At 41.4% G+C, this 18,480-nt stretch overlaps 1 protein-coding gene across 6 annotated transcripts in view; it reads left to right on the forward strand.

The window, feature by feature from the left end:
* Positions 1-18,480, forward strand: part of fam13c (family with sequence similarity 13 member C) — an 87,549-nt gene that overhangs the window by 43,216 nt on the left and 25,853 nt on the right. For 4 of the 6 annotated variants that reach the window (XM_072239217.1, XM_072239216.1, XM_072239214.1 and 1 more), the window contains 4 exons: positions 44-110; positions 12,554-12,701; positions 12,947-13,012; positions 17,820-18,030. In XM_072239217.1, coding sequence (XP_072095318.1) covers positions 54-110; positions 12,554-12,701; positions 12,947-13,012; positions 17,820-18,030 — 482 coding nt within the window. In that variant the 5' untranslated portion in view covers positions 44-53. Of the gene's footprint in view, positions 1-43; positions 111-12,272; positions 12,702-12,946; positions 13,013-17,819; positions 18,031-18,480 lie in introns of those variants that run through there. The other 2 variants (XM_072239219.1, XM_072239215.1) reach the window with 2 other exon arrangements.

Here is an 18,480-nt window from a genome sequence, read left to right on the forward strand (position 1 = left end):
GTTTAGTATTTTTATTATTAATTTAACCTCATCTCCATTTCAGAAAGAGCAACATGTCACCAGTAGTGGAGGAACAAAACACTTTGAGGACCATGCAAGTCTCCAGTGAGGTGGGTCACCAGCATTAAAATTATTTAGTACTTTACCACTTGTTACCACTTCCAAATTGTTAAGAAGCCATTTTAGAATGCAAAGCCCAGCCTGTTCCTCAGATCACTGGTGTGTTCTGCATCGTGCTCCCTCGATCCCATCAGAGGGATGAGCAATATGCTGTACTGTCAAGAAGCCCACGTTAATGACAACCTTCTCTGATGAAAGGATAAAGTAAATTACTTCATTTGCTTTCACATACATATAACAGATATAGAAAACAAAACGAATGAATGTTTTGTACTGTCCACTATTTGTTTTTTCATTTGCAATGTGAGGAAAGCTTAATTTTATTTTGCTTCTCTGGGTTATGGAAATGAGTGAGTGATGCAGTAGTTAGCAATGTTACCTCACAACTTTGGTGACCCGGTTTCAACCCTGATCCCCTCTGCGGTCGGTGTGGGATTTGCACATTCTCCCTGTAAGAGCATGGACCTCAATGGTAGGTTATTGGATAGTGGAATACTCCTGGTGTGAGTGAGCGCAAGGAGAGTAAGGTCATGTATGAGAGAGGTTACAGGAAATAAATGGGAAAATGGGGTTACCCTTAGAGTTGGAATTGACGGGATCTTTTTATCTTGAATTGCTAACAAGACATCAACCATATCAACTTCAGCAGTCCTCTCTCATCCTCAAGCCACCGCCACCCTCCTCCATCCGGGCAGAACTGGAACTCACTTCAACAATTTTTGCTTTGGCTCCCCTCACTTTCTCCAGACTTGAGGGGTAGTCATGGGCACCTGCGTAGGCCCCAGCTGTGCCTGCCTCTTTGCTAGCCATGTGGAACAATTCATGTTCCAACCCTTCCTCGGTAACACTCCCCAGCTCTCCCCCCGGCTACATTCACAGCTGCATTGGTGCAACTTCAAGCCCCTATGCAGAGCTTGTCAATTTCATCAATTTATCCTCTAAATTCCACCCTGCCCTTAAATTCACTTGGTCCATTTCTGACACTTCGCTCCCTTTTCTCAATTTCTGTCAACCGACAGGTTCCCGCAGTCTTGACTTTTCCTCTTCCCACCCTGCCTCATTCCTTCTCTCAGTTCCTTCTCTACCCAGGATGCAGCCTTCCTTTCCAGGACACCAGAGATGTCCTCTTTCTTCAAAGAACAGGGTTTCCCTTCCTCTGGCCACTCATCTTGACACAACAGGATGCTGTCCTCACCAGCATTTCTTCTATTTCCAGAACACCTACACTCTGTCACTCTTTATCTACCACCCCATGAACCTCTGCATCCTCCGCAAATTCCACCACCTCCAATGGGATCCTACTACCAAGCATACCTTTACCTCCTCCCTCCCACTCCCCCTCACTTTCCACAGGGATTGCTCCCTCTGTGATTCCCTTGTCTATTCACTCCTCCCCACTAATCTCCCTCCCGACATTTATCCTGACAAGTGGCCTCAGTGCTACACCTGCCCATTCACCTTCTCCCTCTCCTCCATTCGGGGCTCCAAACAATCCTTCCAGGTGAGGCAACACTTCACCTACAAATCTGCTGGGGTCATCTACTGTGTCCAGTGCTCCTGATGCAGCCTCCTCTACGTTGGTGAGACCCATCGTAAATTGGGAGATGGCTTCGTTGAGCACCTCTACTCTATCCGTCAAAAGCAGAACTTCCCAGTGGCCAAAATTTTAATTCTGATTCCCATTTCCATTCTGACATGTCGGTGCATGGCCTTCTGTCGTGGTGAAGAGGAAAACTTTATATTCCATCTGGGTACCCTCCAACCTGATGGCATGAATATCAATTTCTCCTTCCAGTAAAAAAAAATCTCCTCCTCTTCTATTCCCCACTCTGCCCTCTTTTCTCTTCTCACCTGCCTACCACCTCCTCCTGGATCCCGCTTCCTTCCCTTTATCCTATGGTCCTCTCCTATCAGATTCCCTGCCCTCCCTCCCTTTATCGTTCCTATCCACCCCTTTGTTTCTAGTATTGAAAAAGGGTCTTGGTCTGAAATGTCGATTGTTTATTCATTTTCATGGAGGCTGCCTGACTCGCTGAGTTCTGCCAGCATTTTGAGTTTGTTTCTTTGGATTTCTGGTATCTGCAGACCTTCTAGTGTTTAAAAGTACGTAGTTATAAGGTAAAATGTCACTCATATGAGCTGCATGGTATACTAAACTAAACATTAGCTTAGGAGTATTAAACATCTAATTTAAAAGATGAAGGACAGGTGCCTTATAATTGTTGTCTTCAGAAATCTATTGGTAACTTCACTGTAACCATCAAATTACTTCAGATTATTTCTCAAGAAGTTAAAGCTCTTTATCAACTACAACTCAGCGTTCAACATCATTATTCCCTCGAAACGAATCAATAAGCTTCAAGACCTTGGCCTCAATACCTCCTTGTGCAATTGGATCCCCGATTTCTTCACTTGCAGACCTCAGTCTGTTCTGATTGGCAGCAATATCCTCTCTACAATCTCCGTCAGCCCACGTACAAAACAAGGCTGTGTGCTAAGCCCCATGCTCTACTCACTTTACACTTCCAACTGTGTGGCTAAGCACAGCTCCAGTGCCATATTTAAGTTTGCTGATGACACCACTGTCACTGGCCAAATCAAAGGTGGTGATGAATCGGCTTATAGGAGGGGGATTGAAAATCTGGCTGAGTGGTGCCACAACGACCACCTCTCACTCAATATCAGCAAGACCAACTAGCTGATTATTGACTTCAGCAGGAGGAAACCAGAGGTTCATCATGATCCAATCCTCATCAGGGGATAAGAGGTGGAGAGGGTCATCAACTTTAAATTCCTTAGTGATAAAATTTCAAAGGATTGAAATTGAAATATCCTTATTGTCATTGCATAGTACAATTTGTCATGCACCAATACAGAAAAATGAGTTTGCAACTCTCATACTCAATGCTATAAAACAACAAATAAAATAAATAAACAATAAATAAAATCAAGTAACCAGCCAGTACAAGCAATGTCCAGCAGTACAAAAGTGCAACTCAGATGCATGACAGCCATAAAACCAGTATTAAAAGTAGCAATATAACAAATGATCGATTGGTTCAGAGCAATTATAACTCTGGGGAAAAAGATATTTTTCAGTCTGGAAGTGCGGGCATAGAAAATCTTATAACGTCTGCCAGATGGAAGAAGTTCAAACAGATGATTGCATGGGTGTGTATTGTCCTTACAGATACTTGTAGTTTTCCTTAGGCAGCAAGAGCTGTAGGTGTCCTCCAGGGCTGGAAGCTGTGTCCTGATGATCTTCTGTGTGCTAGAGATCTGTCCTAGGCCCAGCACATAAGTGTAATTACTAAATAAGCATGACAGCAAACTTCCTTAAAAGTTTGTGAAGATTCGGCATGACATTTAAAACTTTGACAAACTTCTATAGGTGTGTGGTGGAAAGTTTGTTGACTGGTTGAATCCTGGTATGGAAACACCAATGTCATTGAATGGAAAATTCTACAAGAAGTCATAGATATAGCCCAGCCCATTACTGGGCACATTTTATGTGGAGCATTGTTGCAGGAAAGCAACATCCATCGTCAAGGACTCCCACCATCCAGGCCATGCTCTCTTCTCGCTGCTGCCATCAGTAAGGTGATACAGGAGCCTCAGGACTCACACCACTAGGTTCAGGAATAGTTATTATCCCTCAACCATCAGTCTCTTGAACCAGCCCCATCACTGAACTGTTCCCACAACTTAGGGTCTTACTTTCAAGGACTTTTCATCTCATGTTCTTGATATCTATTGCTTACTTATTTATTACTCTCCGTATTTGTGAAGTTTGTTGTCCCTTGCACACTGGTTGTTTGCCTGTTCTGCTGGGTGCTGTCTTTCATTGATTCTATTGTCCTTCTTGGATTTATGTGTATGCCTGCAAGAAAACAAATCCCAGGGTTGTATTTGGTGACATATACAGTATGTACTTTGATAATAAATTCACTTTTAACTTTGAACTAAAGCACCATAAATCTGAATATACCTAAAAACCAAGTCTCTTCAAATCTTCTCCAATTGAACATACAGTAAATAATGAAATAAAATCTCTGAGCCTATCAAGAAAAAATCAGCACTTGAAATATCTGACTGAAAAATCAGTTAAGAATTGCATGAAATTGCAACACAATTTGATGAATTAACTAGCCAAGGAAAAGAATGCTGTGTATTGTGGTGCTGCAGCGCTATTGCTGAAAATAACACTTGTCACATTCGTATGACTACTCACTGTTTAAAACATACAGCGGTGGATCAAAGGGGTGAGCCAAACAGAGGGACATAGGCTGAGCATATGGCGATTTCAAAGAATGCATAAGAGCAGGCAGCTCGCTGATAACCATAAAGTGCCTCAGTTTTTTTTTGTATTACAACACAATCTCAAGATAGTATATGGTACATTTACATTTTGATAATAAAATTACTTTGAACTTTGAGAAGGAGGCCTTTCAGCCCCATAGGTCCATGCTGGCTGTCAGAAAAACTAGCCCATCAGCCCCAAGGGAGTGCCTAGAATGGCAAAGGAAGATCGCAAATGTCTTAGAGAAGAAGTGGCAAACATAGAAAGGCAAAGAGAAATAATGAAATTAAATTATTAAGGATTATATAGCTAGGTTATGTTCAACAATTTCAGCAATAAAGGTCGGAAGATTCAGGAGGCAGTATAACTATCAAGATTTAATAGAAAGGGAATAATTAGCACATGGTAGAATTCCTAATTCCCGCAGGTGTCAGTATAAAGGAGTTTGTACGTTCTCCCCATGACCGTGCAGATTTCCTCTGCGTGCTCCAGTTTCCTCCCACATTCCAAAGACATACTGTTAGGGTTAGTGAGTTGCGGGCATTCTTTGTTGGTGCCAAAAGCGTGACAACACTTGTAGCAATCTTCTTCTTTAATGATTTAAACTTTGGAATCAAAAACAGCATTTCTAACTGTGTGGATGACCCATTTTGGGGGAAGGAGGGTATAGGCATTCATTCCTAAGAATAATTGTAACAAATTATGGGAAGATGATAATAAACTTATAGAATGAGCAAAATAATTGACTAATGATCAACATAAATACTAGGTAAAGTATTTAGACTGGTGGGTAAAAAAAAGTTTTTTTTAGATGGTACTAGTCTGGATGGGATGGGGAGAAAAGGGGTCTTACAGTACACGTTCATGAATTGCTACAAATACCACAGGCTAACATCAACATAAAAGCATTGCAAACCAAGAAAACATTTCTATTTCTATCTGAAAAAATTGAAATGTTGGGAAGTTATGCTAAACCCTTATCAAATGTTAATTTGACCACACAAAGTAATTCTGTTTGCTGCACTATAAAAAAGTGCTGATGCATTGGACATGGTGCAGCAAAGATTTACAGGGGTGCTGCCAGAAATGGAAGTGTGCACTTGAGCAGGAAAGGATTTAGAGATATTGTCTCCTTCCTTTTGTAGAGAAAAATGAAGTATAATTTAATAGAGATCCTTTCATAGTGTGGGTGTAGAAGATATCCTAGTTGAGGCAAAGAGCTAAACTAGAAGCTGTCAGTATAAAATAGTCACCAAAATGTCCTAATGGGATTTCAGAAGATATCTCTTGACCCACACAGCAATGAGATTATGAAATCTGCTGATACAGGGAGTGGTTGTCAAAGAGAACGGAGGGAAGTCAGTCTTATGGGGAAGAAGGGAATAGAGAGTGATGCTGATAGATTTAGATGAGGAAAGATGGAAGAGGGCTAAAGTGGGTTAAAAGGCTTCTGACTTAACGATTACCACTGTGTGCCTCCTGTCACCTACTATCACGAAGTGCTTCAGAAGGCTAGTCATGGAATGCACTCCAACCTTCCAGACAACCTTGACCCACTGGAATTCACCTACCACTGAAGCACCATATTCTAGGTCGTACATTTATCCCTGGTGCATCTGGATAGTAAAGACATCTATGTTAGACTATTGTTTATTGACTATAACTCCACCTTCAATACCATAATTCCAAGCAAACTCATCATCAAGTTCAGGACCCGTGGAGTCAATATCTCCCTCTGCAACTAGACCTTTGACGACTTAACCAACAGATCACAGTAGGATAGGCAGCCACACCTCTGCCACAATTATTCTAAACACTGGTGATCCACAAAGTTGCATGCTTAGCCCCTTATGATACTCCCTGTACACATATGACTGCATTGAAAGGTTTGGTTCTAACTCCATCTAAAGGTTTGCAGATGATGCCATTGTTGTGGGCTGCATCTTAAATAATGATGAACCAGAGTACAGGAAGGAGATAGAGACCATTGTAACACGGTGTTAAGGCAACAACATTTCCAATAATGCCAATGAAACAAAAGAGATGGTCATTGTGTTTAGGAAGAGGGATGTGGCAAATGCTCCTGTCTACAACAACGCTGTTGAAGTTGAGAGCTTTTAGCTCATAGGGGTGAGCATTACCAGTAGTCTGTGCTGGTCCCAACCACTTGGACACCAAGAAAGCTCACCAACACCTCCACTTTCCCAGGAGGCTACAAAAGTTTTGTCTGTTCCTGTTGATGTACAATAGAAAGCATCCCATCTGAATACATAATCGCTTGGTATGGCAACTGCTCTGCCTGTGACCACAAGGCGCAGAGAGTTGTGGACACAGATCAGTACATGATGGAAACTTGATGCCCTCCTTTGGTCAGAGTCGACCATGAATATCGTATTCTTGTTGTCTATGTTGTTGATACACAGGGCAGTACAACATGGAGATCAAGTTGTTGCCCATGCAGGTGATGAATCCAAAGGATCGGCAGAGACCAATATACTTTGGCACTGGTGGCGTTGTAGGAGTTGTCAGTCAGCATTGAATTCAATCCCTTGAGGACTCCAGCTCTGGATTTTTCCTCGGGGTTTACTCCCAAAGCCTTCCCCATGAGTAGGTATAGCTGCAAGGCTGCAGAGGTTTGATTGAGATCAGAGTTTTCCTTCTCCTAGATGAGCTGCCAACCATGGCTGATGAGCCCCATCTGCCCGAAGTGACTGGTTTCAATGTGCTAGAAACCTGCTTTTGCCCTTCTCCTGTCAGCAGAAACTATTTCACTGGGCTTAGTATCTAAGCCAAACTTAAATGCCAGGGGCTGCACTTACAGAACTGTCAGAGGCTCTTTGAGACGCACGTCACTGGGAGCATTTAACAGGTAGTGGGAGCACTATTGCACTTTATTCTGCATGTCATTCTTCCACTTTTTTCCTACACTGCACTGTGCAATACTTGATTTGTATGAACTATATGCAAGACAAATTTGTTCACTGTATCTTGGTGCATGTCACAATAATAATCCAATTCCCTTCTGTTTGGACCATGTGGCCTGTTTCAGCTGTATATATCCTTCATATCCCATACATCACCATTCAGGAAAATGATGTCTGATCATTGAGCTTGCTTGCTTCGTATTCATAGAAACTATTGTTTAACAGATAATGAGATAAGAATTCCAGAGCCTCTGACTTCAACTGGGCTGCCAAATGGCCAAGTCTGCTGTTTATTTCAGGACAATCCCTCAAATGATGCAGGATGATTATTGTCGCCTCATACGCTCATCGGCTTTTGCAAAATCCGAAGCACATGGTGCTGAGATCTGGCGAATGCTTTAATTTTGAAGCTTTTATTGAGGTGGCAGTCGATGGCAATTTATTTCTAACCAAGAGGCTATATCAATGAGAGTGATTTTCAGTCGTGTGGTTCAGGCAATGCAAAGCATGCTGTAAACATGTTTGAATTGGTTCATCTGCTGAAGAAGTAACCTAAAAATCAACATTCAACAGGGGAGAGTTCTTTAGCTCGCCCATTGTCTCCTACCCAGCAATGTTGAGGCAAGATCTTGTCAACACAACTAAAACCTGCTCATTTTTGTTTGGAGGGCCTTGATTCAATAGCCATCCAATTGCAATTGGCTACTTCAGGTTCTTAAGGTATTTTCTTTGTCAAGATATTCTGATCCAAAGAAAGGTGATTTTTTTGTGTAGCATAGATATGACCAGGTTGCGGGAAGAGCCTCTATAGTGTAACCCAGCTGAAAGTACACCCAAAGGGGATTTAACCAGCTTGACAATGCAACCAAAAAACAACACCTCTGATGACTCGGCTCTTTCACAGACTGGACTACATGCTCAGATCTCAGTTGGGACCTGAGCTCTCAGTTGCTTACTCACTTCAGGTGATACTGTAAAAAAATGTAAAAGGTTTATTATTTTAAGTTCTCTTTTAGTAAATATGAAAACTATGAAAGATAATCACTTGGGAAAGATGCAAAGAAAACAACTTAATCCCAAACCAAGAATAAATACAGTCAGAAATTGCAATTCAATAGGAAATCTATAAGAAACCACTTTACACAGAATGGCTGAAATCTAGAACTCTCATCCACAAGTCATAAATGCATTAAAGAGGAAGCTATAAATATATAAAACACACAAGGGAGAAAGTAATAGAAGATTTTCTTTGAATTATGTGAAGAGAAATTAGAGAAAGCTGATGTGGGGGATAAACATTGGTGTATATATATATCAATAGTGGTTAAATGGTTTGTCTCTTGTGTTGTTCATTCTAAATGGGGGAAAACAAAAAAAAAGGTTTACAGCTAATTCAAAATCGATGTCTCAGGCCCGGGGGCATTAGAATCAACATAAACTAGCTACAGAGCTGCCATTGATATTATTCCTCTATCTTGCCAACTCAAAGATAACAAATGAGTTTTTTGCTTGACTATTGGGACAAAAATTGGTCCCTTGAGCTTTCTAGCCTCAAGCTATTAATTGGATTGTGACTAAATAATACCTCTAATTATCTTTTACATCCTTGCATAGCAAGCACCTTGGTGCTTAATTAAACTGAGAAGCAGAGATAGGGTAGATAGTCACAGACTTGTTCTCGAAGTAGAACATAGGACACCACAGCACAGTACAAGTCCTTCGGCTCATGATGTTGTGCAGACTTTTAACCCACTCTAAGATCATTCTAATTCTTCTCTTCTACATAAACCTCCACTTTTCTCTCATCCAAGTGCCCCTAATTTAGCTGCCTCTTCCACCACCCCTGGCAGGGCGATTTATGTGCCTACCACTATAGTCTAGAATATAGAATAGTCTAATCTGGAGGTCATTGATTTAAGGTGAGATGGGTAATATTTAAAGGTAATGTGAGGGGCAAATTTCCCCACACAGTGTGGTAGGCATACAAAACAAACTGCAAGAAGATGTGATAGAGGGAAGAACAATTACAGAATTTGAAAAACAAATTAGACAGACACAACCGTAGGACAGGAGTAGAGGGATATAAGCAAAACGTGGGAAAAAGGGATTGGAGTAGACAGGTATCTTGGTCATAATGGACTGGAGGGCCTCTTTCTGTGCTATATGACTCTTTAACCTTTCAACCTTAAAAACTGAAAATGCTGGGGATGTTCAGTAGGTCAGGCAGCCTCCAGGGCCACAAATCTGAAACTTCCAAAATCTACAGTTTACACAGTTCTGCGAGGCATAATTCTACCTTCTGCAGGCAAGACTAAATACACGTCAACAAATGCCAGAGATCAATTCTCTGTAAGTTTTGAATTAATACAAAAACATTGCAATTGGTGGTCTCAAAAAGGTTTTGTTCACCTCATTCATGATTTTTTAAATTTTGTGGCAAGGTGACTCTAATTCTGTTTATAGCCATCATAATTTTAACTGAATTAGGCTGTGCACAGGAGCTTTAATGTGTGCGGGGGTAAAATTTAATTTCAGTGAGTGAATTGAGTCTGGCTCTCAGTTTGTGCACTTAAATTCATGGAAAGTTGCCAATCTGTTTTGATATTGCAAATGCCAATTACAATGTGGCTGTTTGACTGAAATCATTTGTGATTCATTTGAGTCTGTAATTGGGGAATTGCCTTTTATTGCTTTTCTTTTGTGTTCAAGGTACACGTTTTAAACAAAATATGTACATTTAACTGTCATAGACATTGCTATTACACTGGGTGACTAATTTATTTGGTACCTCCTGTACCTAATAAAGTGGCCTTCATTTGTGGTCTTCGATGCTGTAGCCAATCCACTACACGGTTCTATGTGTTGTTTGTTCAGAGATGCGTGACTGAACACCAATGTTGTATTATGTTGTTATTTGAGTTACTGTTGCTTTCCTGAGAGCTTGAACCAGTCTGGCCATTCTCCTCTGACTTCTCTCATTAACAAGGCATTTTTGGTCATAGTAAAACTTTTTCTGTAAACTCTAGAGACTTGTGCATTAAAATCCCAAGAGATCAGTGGTTCCTGAGCTGTTCAACGCACCACGTCTGGCACCAACAATTATTCCACGGTCAAGGTCACTTAGATTACTTTTTTCCCCCGCCATCTAATGTTTGGTCTGAAATTCTTGACTATGCCTGCATGCTTTCATGCACTAAGTTGCTGCCATATGATTGGCTGATTAGATATTTGCATTAACAAGCAGGTGTACCTCGTAAAATGGCCACTGAGTGTACGGATATTGAGTGTTTCACATTATGGAGCTACTCCACTTTAAAGTTGTTTTCCCACAAGACTATTGCTTGTGACTAGTGAGGGTGGCTTATTTAGCATGATTCACTCACTATTCATTAAATCTTGAAAATTTTCTTGTCTAAAACCTCATGTACAGACACTCCTGTACCCAGTATCACTTTATGTACGTACAATCATTCTAGTATATAAGTGATCTGGTGTGTGTATTGCTTTTTATTATTTTGTTCATTATCTTACTGTGTTTCTGTGTTGCATTGAACTTGGAACAATTACTTTGGTTTCTTTTATGCTTGTGTATTGGAAATGACATTCAACGATCTTGAATCTTATAATGGAAATTGATGGAGGGATACAGTTATTGGCTGTTATTAATAGCGGTGTACCTCCTACTTGGATATCAATTAATTTGCGGTCCCATTCTCCCTCAAAGTCAACGTCAATGGATTGTTACTGGTTGTAATAAATGGAGCCATGTTTTACAAGCAGTAGCAAGCTACAGCAGTAAGATTTCCATTAAAAATTCACCTCACTGGGTGGATGACAATAGAATTCAATAGTATATGCACAATCAGTTCTAATACAATGCCCAACCTCTGCAAATTCATCAGACCCTACTATTAAATACAATTAAAAATCACTTTAATGATTGTGGTCAATATTTGCTGGATTACTTTCCAGTGAAGTACCCTAGTTCACTCATTGCCTTGTGCTGATTTTTGAACATTGGTCAAAGGCACAAAATGCTGGAGGAGCTCAGCAGGTCAGGCATCGTCTGTGTAGAAGAATAAATAGCCGACTTTCATCAGGACCCTCAGGTGCTGCCTGACCTGCTGAGTTCCTCCCGGCATTTTTTGTATGTGTTGCTCTGGATTTCCAGCATCTGCAGAATCTCTTGTAGAGTAAAATATTAAACCTGTATCTCCAATCCTTTGTTCATTTCCAATTTAATTAGCTCTTTTATTACAAAGATGAGGGTCAGTTGACAAACGTGTAAGCACGCTTTAAGCTGAGTACAAATGCAGGGTGGGAGTGGGAACTGTGCGGGTACCAGTTTGAAGACATGCTGTAGTACACATCGACATGCGTTCTGCTCGGCAGGTTCTCCTCCCCCACCCACCGGCTAAAGCTAGCGGGAGCACGCACGATGCTGAGAACAGTTTACAGTAATTTATTTTGTCGAATGGTTACTCGCTTCTTTCCGACAAACCAATGATTTTTTTTTTTTAAAAAGAACGTTTTTACTGCAGTAACCTGAGTATTTTGCACAATGAAAGGCAAGCGCTTGCTCACCAAGGCGAATGAAGTGTACCAGCTTCCTCTGATGTGCTATAATTCAATGGGAAAATGTTCTGCTGACTGGCATTTGCAATTGGCGCGGGCTGAACCTGATCCGATAGTTCAACAATGCCTGATAATTCTGCCCACGAAGATAACGTTTCATGCATAAGTACTCTACAAATTATTTCTTCGCAGAGACCTAACTGCGCCCAATCTATGCTTTTATGAATGAACTGCACTGGGAGGGGCAAATTGTCACCAGAGATGATGTCAGCAGCCTGGATGAAACTATCGCACAGAGGCTGGCCATTAAGGACAGTTTTATCGCGCTGGTTTGTCAGATTGGCTGACGAACAAATCACGGGCTGCTGACGGAATGACTGTTCCCACTGGACTTGGGTCACGATTAAACTATAATCCGAGATGTGCTTTAACTGCAGAACCCAGAACAAAACGGTAGCCTATTAGTCATCCTGGTTAGATGGCTTTAAGTTCAGATCAGCGCCGCTGGCCGTCACACAAGTGTTCAAGGGTCTTGGCACTGATATTGTTCGCTGAAGGGACATTGAGGCAGCTGGTGGCTGAGCTAGCGATCGTGCTATCGTTTCATGGCATCATGTTCTGCTTTTGTCTGCAGAGCTCCTTAATGAAGCTGCAAACGCTTGACGTCGAGCTGTGTTCATCTTTTCTACCAAGCCCGGAGGAAAGATCTGCGGCGCAGTGTAGCAAGGAGCAAGCCCCCCAAATAGGGCGAAATGGGGCAGCCGATGAAGGAAGCAGCGGCGGTAAGATATCTGATATTCTTGTCCCTAGACAGTTAAAGATCGAACTGTAGGCTGTGAATCAGAAAAGCCTGTACTTGCTGTGCAACGCGCCTGTTAAGACACTATTATAAAAACAACCACTGTCATTTCATTTTACGTTCAATTAATTTTTCATTAATAAAAGTGAATGTTAAATTTCCATCTTTATTATAGATAATGTTTGCTGCATTCTATTTTATTTTGTACATTTTGTTTTGTTTTGTCAGAGCACACCACCACCATTGCCCCTATTATTGATTTCAAACTAATGCATCAGCAGCGAGATAGTGACGGTAAGTACGCTTTCACACTTACAATTAAAAGGCGCTTTTCTGAGATCTGCCCTTTAATTACGCTTCGATGTTCCTTTTAACAGCTTGTCACAGCTAGTGAGAACTGCGTGTGAGGAAATACCTCATTTATTCCAAACACAACACTCGCAATCAATGAATGGATGGCGGCTTGTTCACTGATATTTCCCTAACGTACGACTATTTTTTTAACAAATTGTCACCTCTGATTAAAATTGACCTCTTTTCTTAACGACGATGTAGCTTTGACTGAAACTGGCTGTTTTTATCCCATTGGGCTCAGACATGGTGATGGATTTTGTCAATTGCATCACTCTCTTAGGTATTTCCATGGGGTGGAGGCTGACTTAATTCCATTGTAGGTCAATGGATTGATTCCATCGTGGTTACCCTCAGACCATGCTCGGGAGTTGGGGCGGGGGGGTGGTGGGTGTGCAGGTGGCTGGGTAGATAGGGAGGTAGTGCACATCCGAAATTTACACTGTGCTTGTGGGAGAGAGACTTGGGGTTCAATTTTGCATTTTCTTGTGGTTAAGTCAGGGATCCTCACGGACTGGTGCCGATATTCCGCATTTTCTGGGTGGCTTTGAGAACATTCTTGAACCGCTTCCTTTGGCTGTCCGGTTATCTCGTGCTATGAGGGAGCTCAGAGTTATGGACTGCGTGGAATCCGGGGTCAGTGTGCCTGTTGGTGCTAGCAGAGTGTGGTTTGGGCCTCGCCTCTTTGATGTTTGTGAGAGATGGCAGGTGTTGGCCTCCGTGTGATGCCTTTGTGGAGACAACACTGGTGGTGTCTCTCCACTGCTTTGAGGTGTCTACTGATATTCCATTATGCAGGACAGGAATTCTATTTCAAAACTCTTTTGAAGCATTCAGCTTCTCAAAAGGAAATTAAAATTCCTTGATAAAAGAAGCCAGAATTTCCCATTCCTTTCAAAATGGTTAGTTAAAGCATAGGCTATTTGACTGACTGAACATTGGACAAAGAATGCTCAAAAATAATACTCTGACCTAAATACACACTGAACTACCTCATGACTTGAAGGGAAGCTAATTTGAGAGACAGTATTTTCTTATTGTAGAATTATCTTATTGTAGACTTTCACTTGCAATTGGAGAGAATGCATTTAGTGTTTGTTAACTTCATGTAATATTTATGCAACTAAAGCTATTAGGTTTTTTAGGTGTGAGTGATGGGAACTATCATTTTAAGAGTACTTAACTAGTACGCTGAGAATTGATATTTAATCTGGTACAGAAGGCAAAAGCTATGGGTACAACAAATGAACCCCATTACTGTATCATAAAACCTTTGGATATTTAGAAGAGAGCAAAGGGTCCTATAGGGATTTGTATTTTTTTTAATGCAATAAGCTCTTTGCTACAATGGGTATTTGGCTTTTAAGGTACATGCTTCTGTCAATCAGGAAGGGAAAGTCGAGAAAGTACACACCGGTCCTCATCGAGGGGTGAACAGTTTCAAGTTCCTGGGTATTAACATCCTTTATTATCATCTCTGAGCGCCATGGTAGTAAAGCGGTTAGTGCAATGCTACTATAACCCGGGCATCAGAGTTTGGAGTTCAATCTGGAGTTTGTATGTCTTCCCCGTGGAATGTGTGTGTTTTCTCTGGGTGCACTGGTATCCTTTCATAGCCAAAGATGTATCAGTTAGGCTAATTGCTCATTGTAAATGGTCCCATGATTAGGTTAGGGATAAGTCGGGGGTTGCTGGGCGGCATGGCACAAAGGGCCTATTCTGCTCTGTATCTCTAAAGTTAAAAAAAAATGAAAGGTATGTCCTGACCCAAAATGCGGACACAATTACAAAGAAGGCACGCCAACAGCTTTATTTCATTAGGAGATTGAGGAGTCTTGGTAAGTCACCAAAGGCTCTAGCAAATTTCTACAGATGTACCATGGAGAGCATCCTAACTGGTTGTATCACTGTCTGCTATGGAGGGGTCACTTGGAAAAAGCTTCAGAGGGTTGTAAACTCAGCCTGTTCTACGATGGACACTATCTTACCCAGCATCAAGAAAGCATTCAAAAGGCGATGCCTCAAAAAGACAGCAAGGATCATTAGGTATCCCACCACTCAGGACGTGCCCTCTTCTCATTGCTACCATCAGGGAGGAAGTACAAACTCCTGAACAGACACACTCAGAGGTTTAGGAACAGCTTCTTCCCCTCCTCCATCAGATTCCTGAATGGACCAGGAACCTGTAACTGCTGCCTCACTATTTTATTTAGATATATCTTTTCTTATTGTAAATTATAGCCTATTTTATGTATTGCCCTGTACTGCTGCCACAAAGCAATGAATTTTGTGACTTATGTCAGTGATAATAAACCTGATTCTGATTCAAAATCAGAGGGTTTGGGATAGATAGTTAAGATGAAGATTCTGTACAAAGTCCCCTATAAACCAGAAATTGGTGGAAAAATGTACTACTCATTTGTAAAGAAAATAAGTTAGAGAAATATGGCGGTAGAGAGTACCCTAGCCTTGGCTGAAATTCTGAGGGGAGTGTCTGATATTTTGGACCTGAATCTAGTACGAGATTGAGTTTCTCAGTCCGTCCCTGGTGTCTATTAGTTCATTGCATTGGCTTGGGCTGTTGTAACCTGCTGCCTACTGCTTGTCTTTCAAAGTGCTAAATTTAGCACAGACCAGGAAATATCACCAATAGCACTAGTGCATTGTCTGAGCTTAAAGGCATTTCTGATCTTGGTATCCTTGGTGCGTTAAAGGCATTTGGATCCATTCCAGTCTCCCCATCTTTACAGAAGAGAATGTGCCTAATACCATGAACAGAACTTATCTGTACTTGAGTGACTTTTTGTTTTGGTGCCTCTGTTCCAGGAGAACCTTACCCATCCCCCTACAGCTGGAACCGAGATGTGAAATTCCTTATAATGACTGGCTTTGGGTCCTTTTGGATGGTTTTCAAAACTATATCTTGTTCACCCCCTCATTAAATGTCTCCAGCCCAATCATCTTTTAGCAATTACTGACTTACCTCATTTACAATAGAATTTCATTATGGAACATCGTTCTTTTCTTTGGGGAACAGATATGTGAATGGTAGGCATGGAATTCTAACAAGAATCCATAGGTTTAAAACATGAAAAATATAAAATGAAATTTTAAATTTCATATAATTAGATTTTTAATATATATTTCATTGTATTAAAATGGATCAAATGCTGGTAATGATTTACCAGAGTGAGCTTTCCTCTTGCCTTCTTGACTGGTGACTTTTCATCCCATATTCCGAATGGTTGCCATGCAGATGGGTGAGATCCAAGAGGTTGGTAGGCAGAGTGGGCGAGGGAGAGTTGATGGACTTCAAGCTCTTCGTCGTCTGGGATCAATCATTGTTGTGTTCTTTAGAATGAGACATGAACCTGGTCTTGTCAGGATTTGAAATAATAACCTCATCAGACTGGATCAGTAGAAGGTAGAGAGGGAGCTGGTGTAAGCCTCTGTCATCAGATCAAAGATCAAAGAGTCCTAAGTTACACAGCTGCTCAGGATAAGCAATGACACAGGCTCTTGCATCTTTCTCTGCACCCTATTTGCAAACTTGTGTCAAATAATAGTGTGACTCATACCCTGGAGTGAGGCTTGAACCCAAAGCACTTTGATGGCAAGATGAGAGAGCCATACTTTGATCCAAGACTGGTGCTTACTAATTAGATGGTAACAGCTTTATAGAATGTTGAACATTGCAACACAATACAACTGTTCGGCTCACGATGTTGTACCGACCTTATACCTTACTTTAAGGTCAATCTAGCCATTTTCTCCTACGTGCCACACCATTTCTCTTTCATCCATGTGCCTACAGTGCCTAACAAAGAGTTTCTTAAATGCCCTTAATGTATCTGCCTCTACCACCACATCTGACAGGGAGTTCCACACACCCACCACTCTCTGTGTTTTAAAAAAAACTACCTCTGACACACCCTCCAATCATCTTAAAATTATGCCCCTTTGTATTAGCCATTTCTGCCCTGGGAAAAAGTCTCTGGCTATCCATTCGATCTATATTTCTTATCATCTTGTACACCTCTGTCAAGTCACCTCCTATCCTCCTTTGCTCCAAAAAGAAAAGCTCTAGTTCCCTCAATCTGGTAATTTGCTGCACTCTCTCTAAAGTTTCCACATCCTTCCTATAATAAGGTGACCACAACTGAACACAACATTCCAAGACTAACTAGGGTTTTAAAGTGTTGCAACATTACCTCATGATTCTTCAGCCCAGTTCCCTGACTAATGAAGGCCAACACACCACATGCCTTCTTAACAACTATTAACTTGTTGCACAACTTTGAGGGATCTACGGATATGGGCCTCAAGATCTCTCTGTTCCACCACACCACTAAGAATCCTACCATTAACCCTGTACTTTGTCTTCAAATGTGACCTTCCAAAATGAATTACTTCACACTTTTCCAGGTGGAATTTCATCTACCACTTTTCAGCTCTGCTCTGCATTTTTTAACTGTAAGCACAAATGTTGAAGGTTAAAAAGTCACTTTCATCAAAATTAAAAATAGTTATGTTCAACAGTAAATTTTTTGTAACTTGCATGTCAGGTAACCTTAGGAATTTGCATTTTGTTCACGATTACATGGTGATCAATGCATTTCTGAAGCATGATGTGTCATATTATTACCGACACTGCTGACACATTGCTGCTTTTGCCCCTCTGCATGGTGATGATTAATCTAATGACTTGATAAGAGAGCGAGCACTAAACCCGGTCTTTGTAACATTTCAGAGCCGATCCCAGCCTTTGAGAGCTGGCAGAGTGAGCCGGAGAATGGAAGGGAAGCCCATCGATCACTGGGGGCTGGCAGATTGCTGCATCATGTCACTGAAGGAGACAATCCGCTGATATCGCCGCGCTGCTCGAGTTTTAGTAAGAGTCAAAGATTTGTACTGGATACAGAGGCTGCTCCATCCCCACCGAGTGCTCAACTCTTTATCATGTGAGGACAGCTAAAGCTTATTACACCAATTTATGCATTACAAATATAAACATTATCAAAGTAACTCTAATTTAAAATACGTGTTTTCGCCTTTCATATATCAGCCACTCTGAGAAAGCAAGCAGGAAATGTGTTTGGGGGTGGGGGGGGGGGAATCTCATTGAAACCTTTCAAATATTAAAAGAAATGCAACACACACAAAATGCTGGAGGAACTCAGCAGGTCAGGCAGCAGCTATGGAAATGAATAAACAGTCGACGCTTTGAGCTGAGACCCTTCTTCGTGACTGGAAAGGAATGGGAAGATGACAGAATAAACAGGTGGGTGGGGAGGGATGAGGACTAGCTTTAAGGTGATAGGTGAAGCCAGATGGATGGGAAAGGTAAAGGGCTGGAGAAGAAAGAATCTGATAGGAATGGAGAGTGGACCAATGAGTGAAAGGGACAAGGG

Source organism: Mobula birostris, chromosome 21, assembly GCF_030028105.1.
Source record: "Mobula birostris isolate sMobBir1 chromosome 21, sMobBir1.hap1, whole genome shotgun sequence".
Lineage (NCBI taxonomy): Eukaryota > Metazoa > Chordata > Chondrichthyes > Myliobatiformes > Myliobatidae > Mobula > Mobula birostris.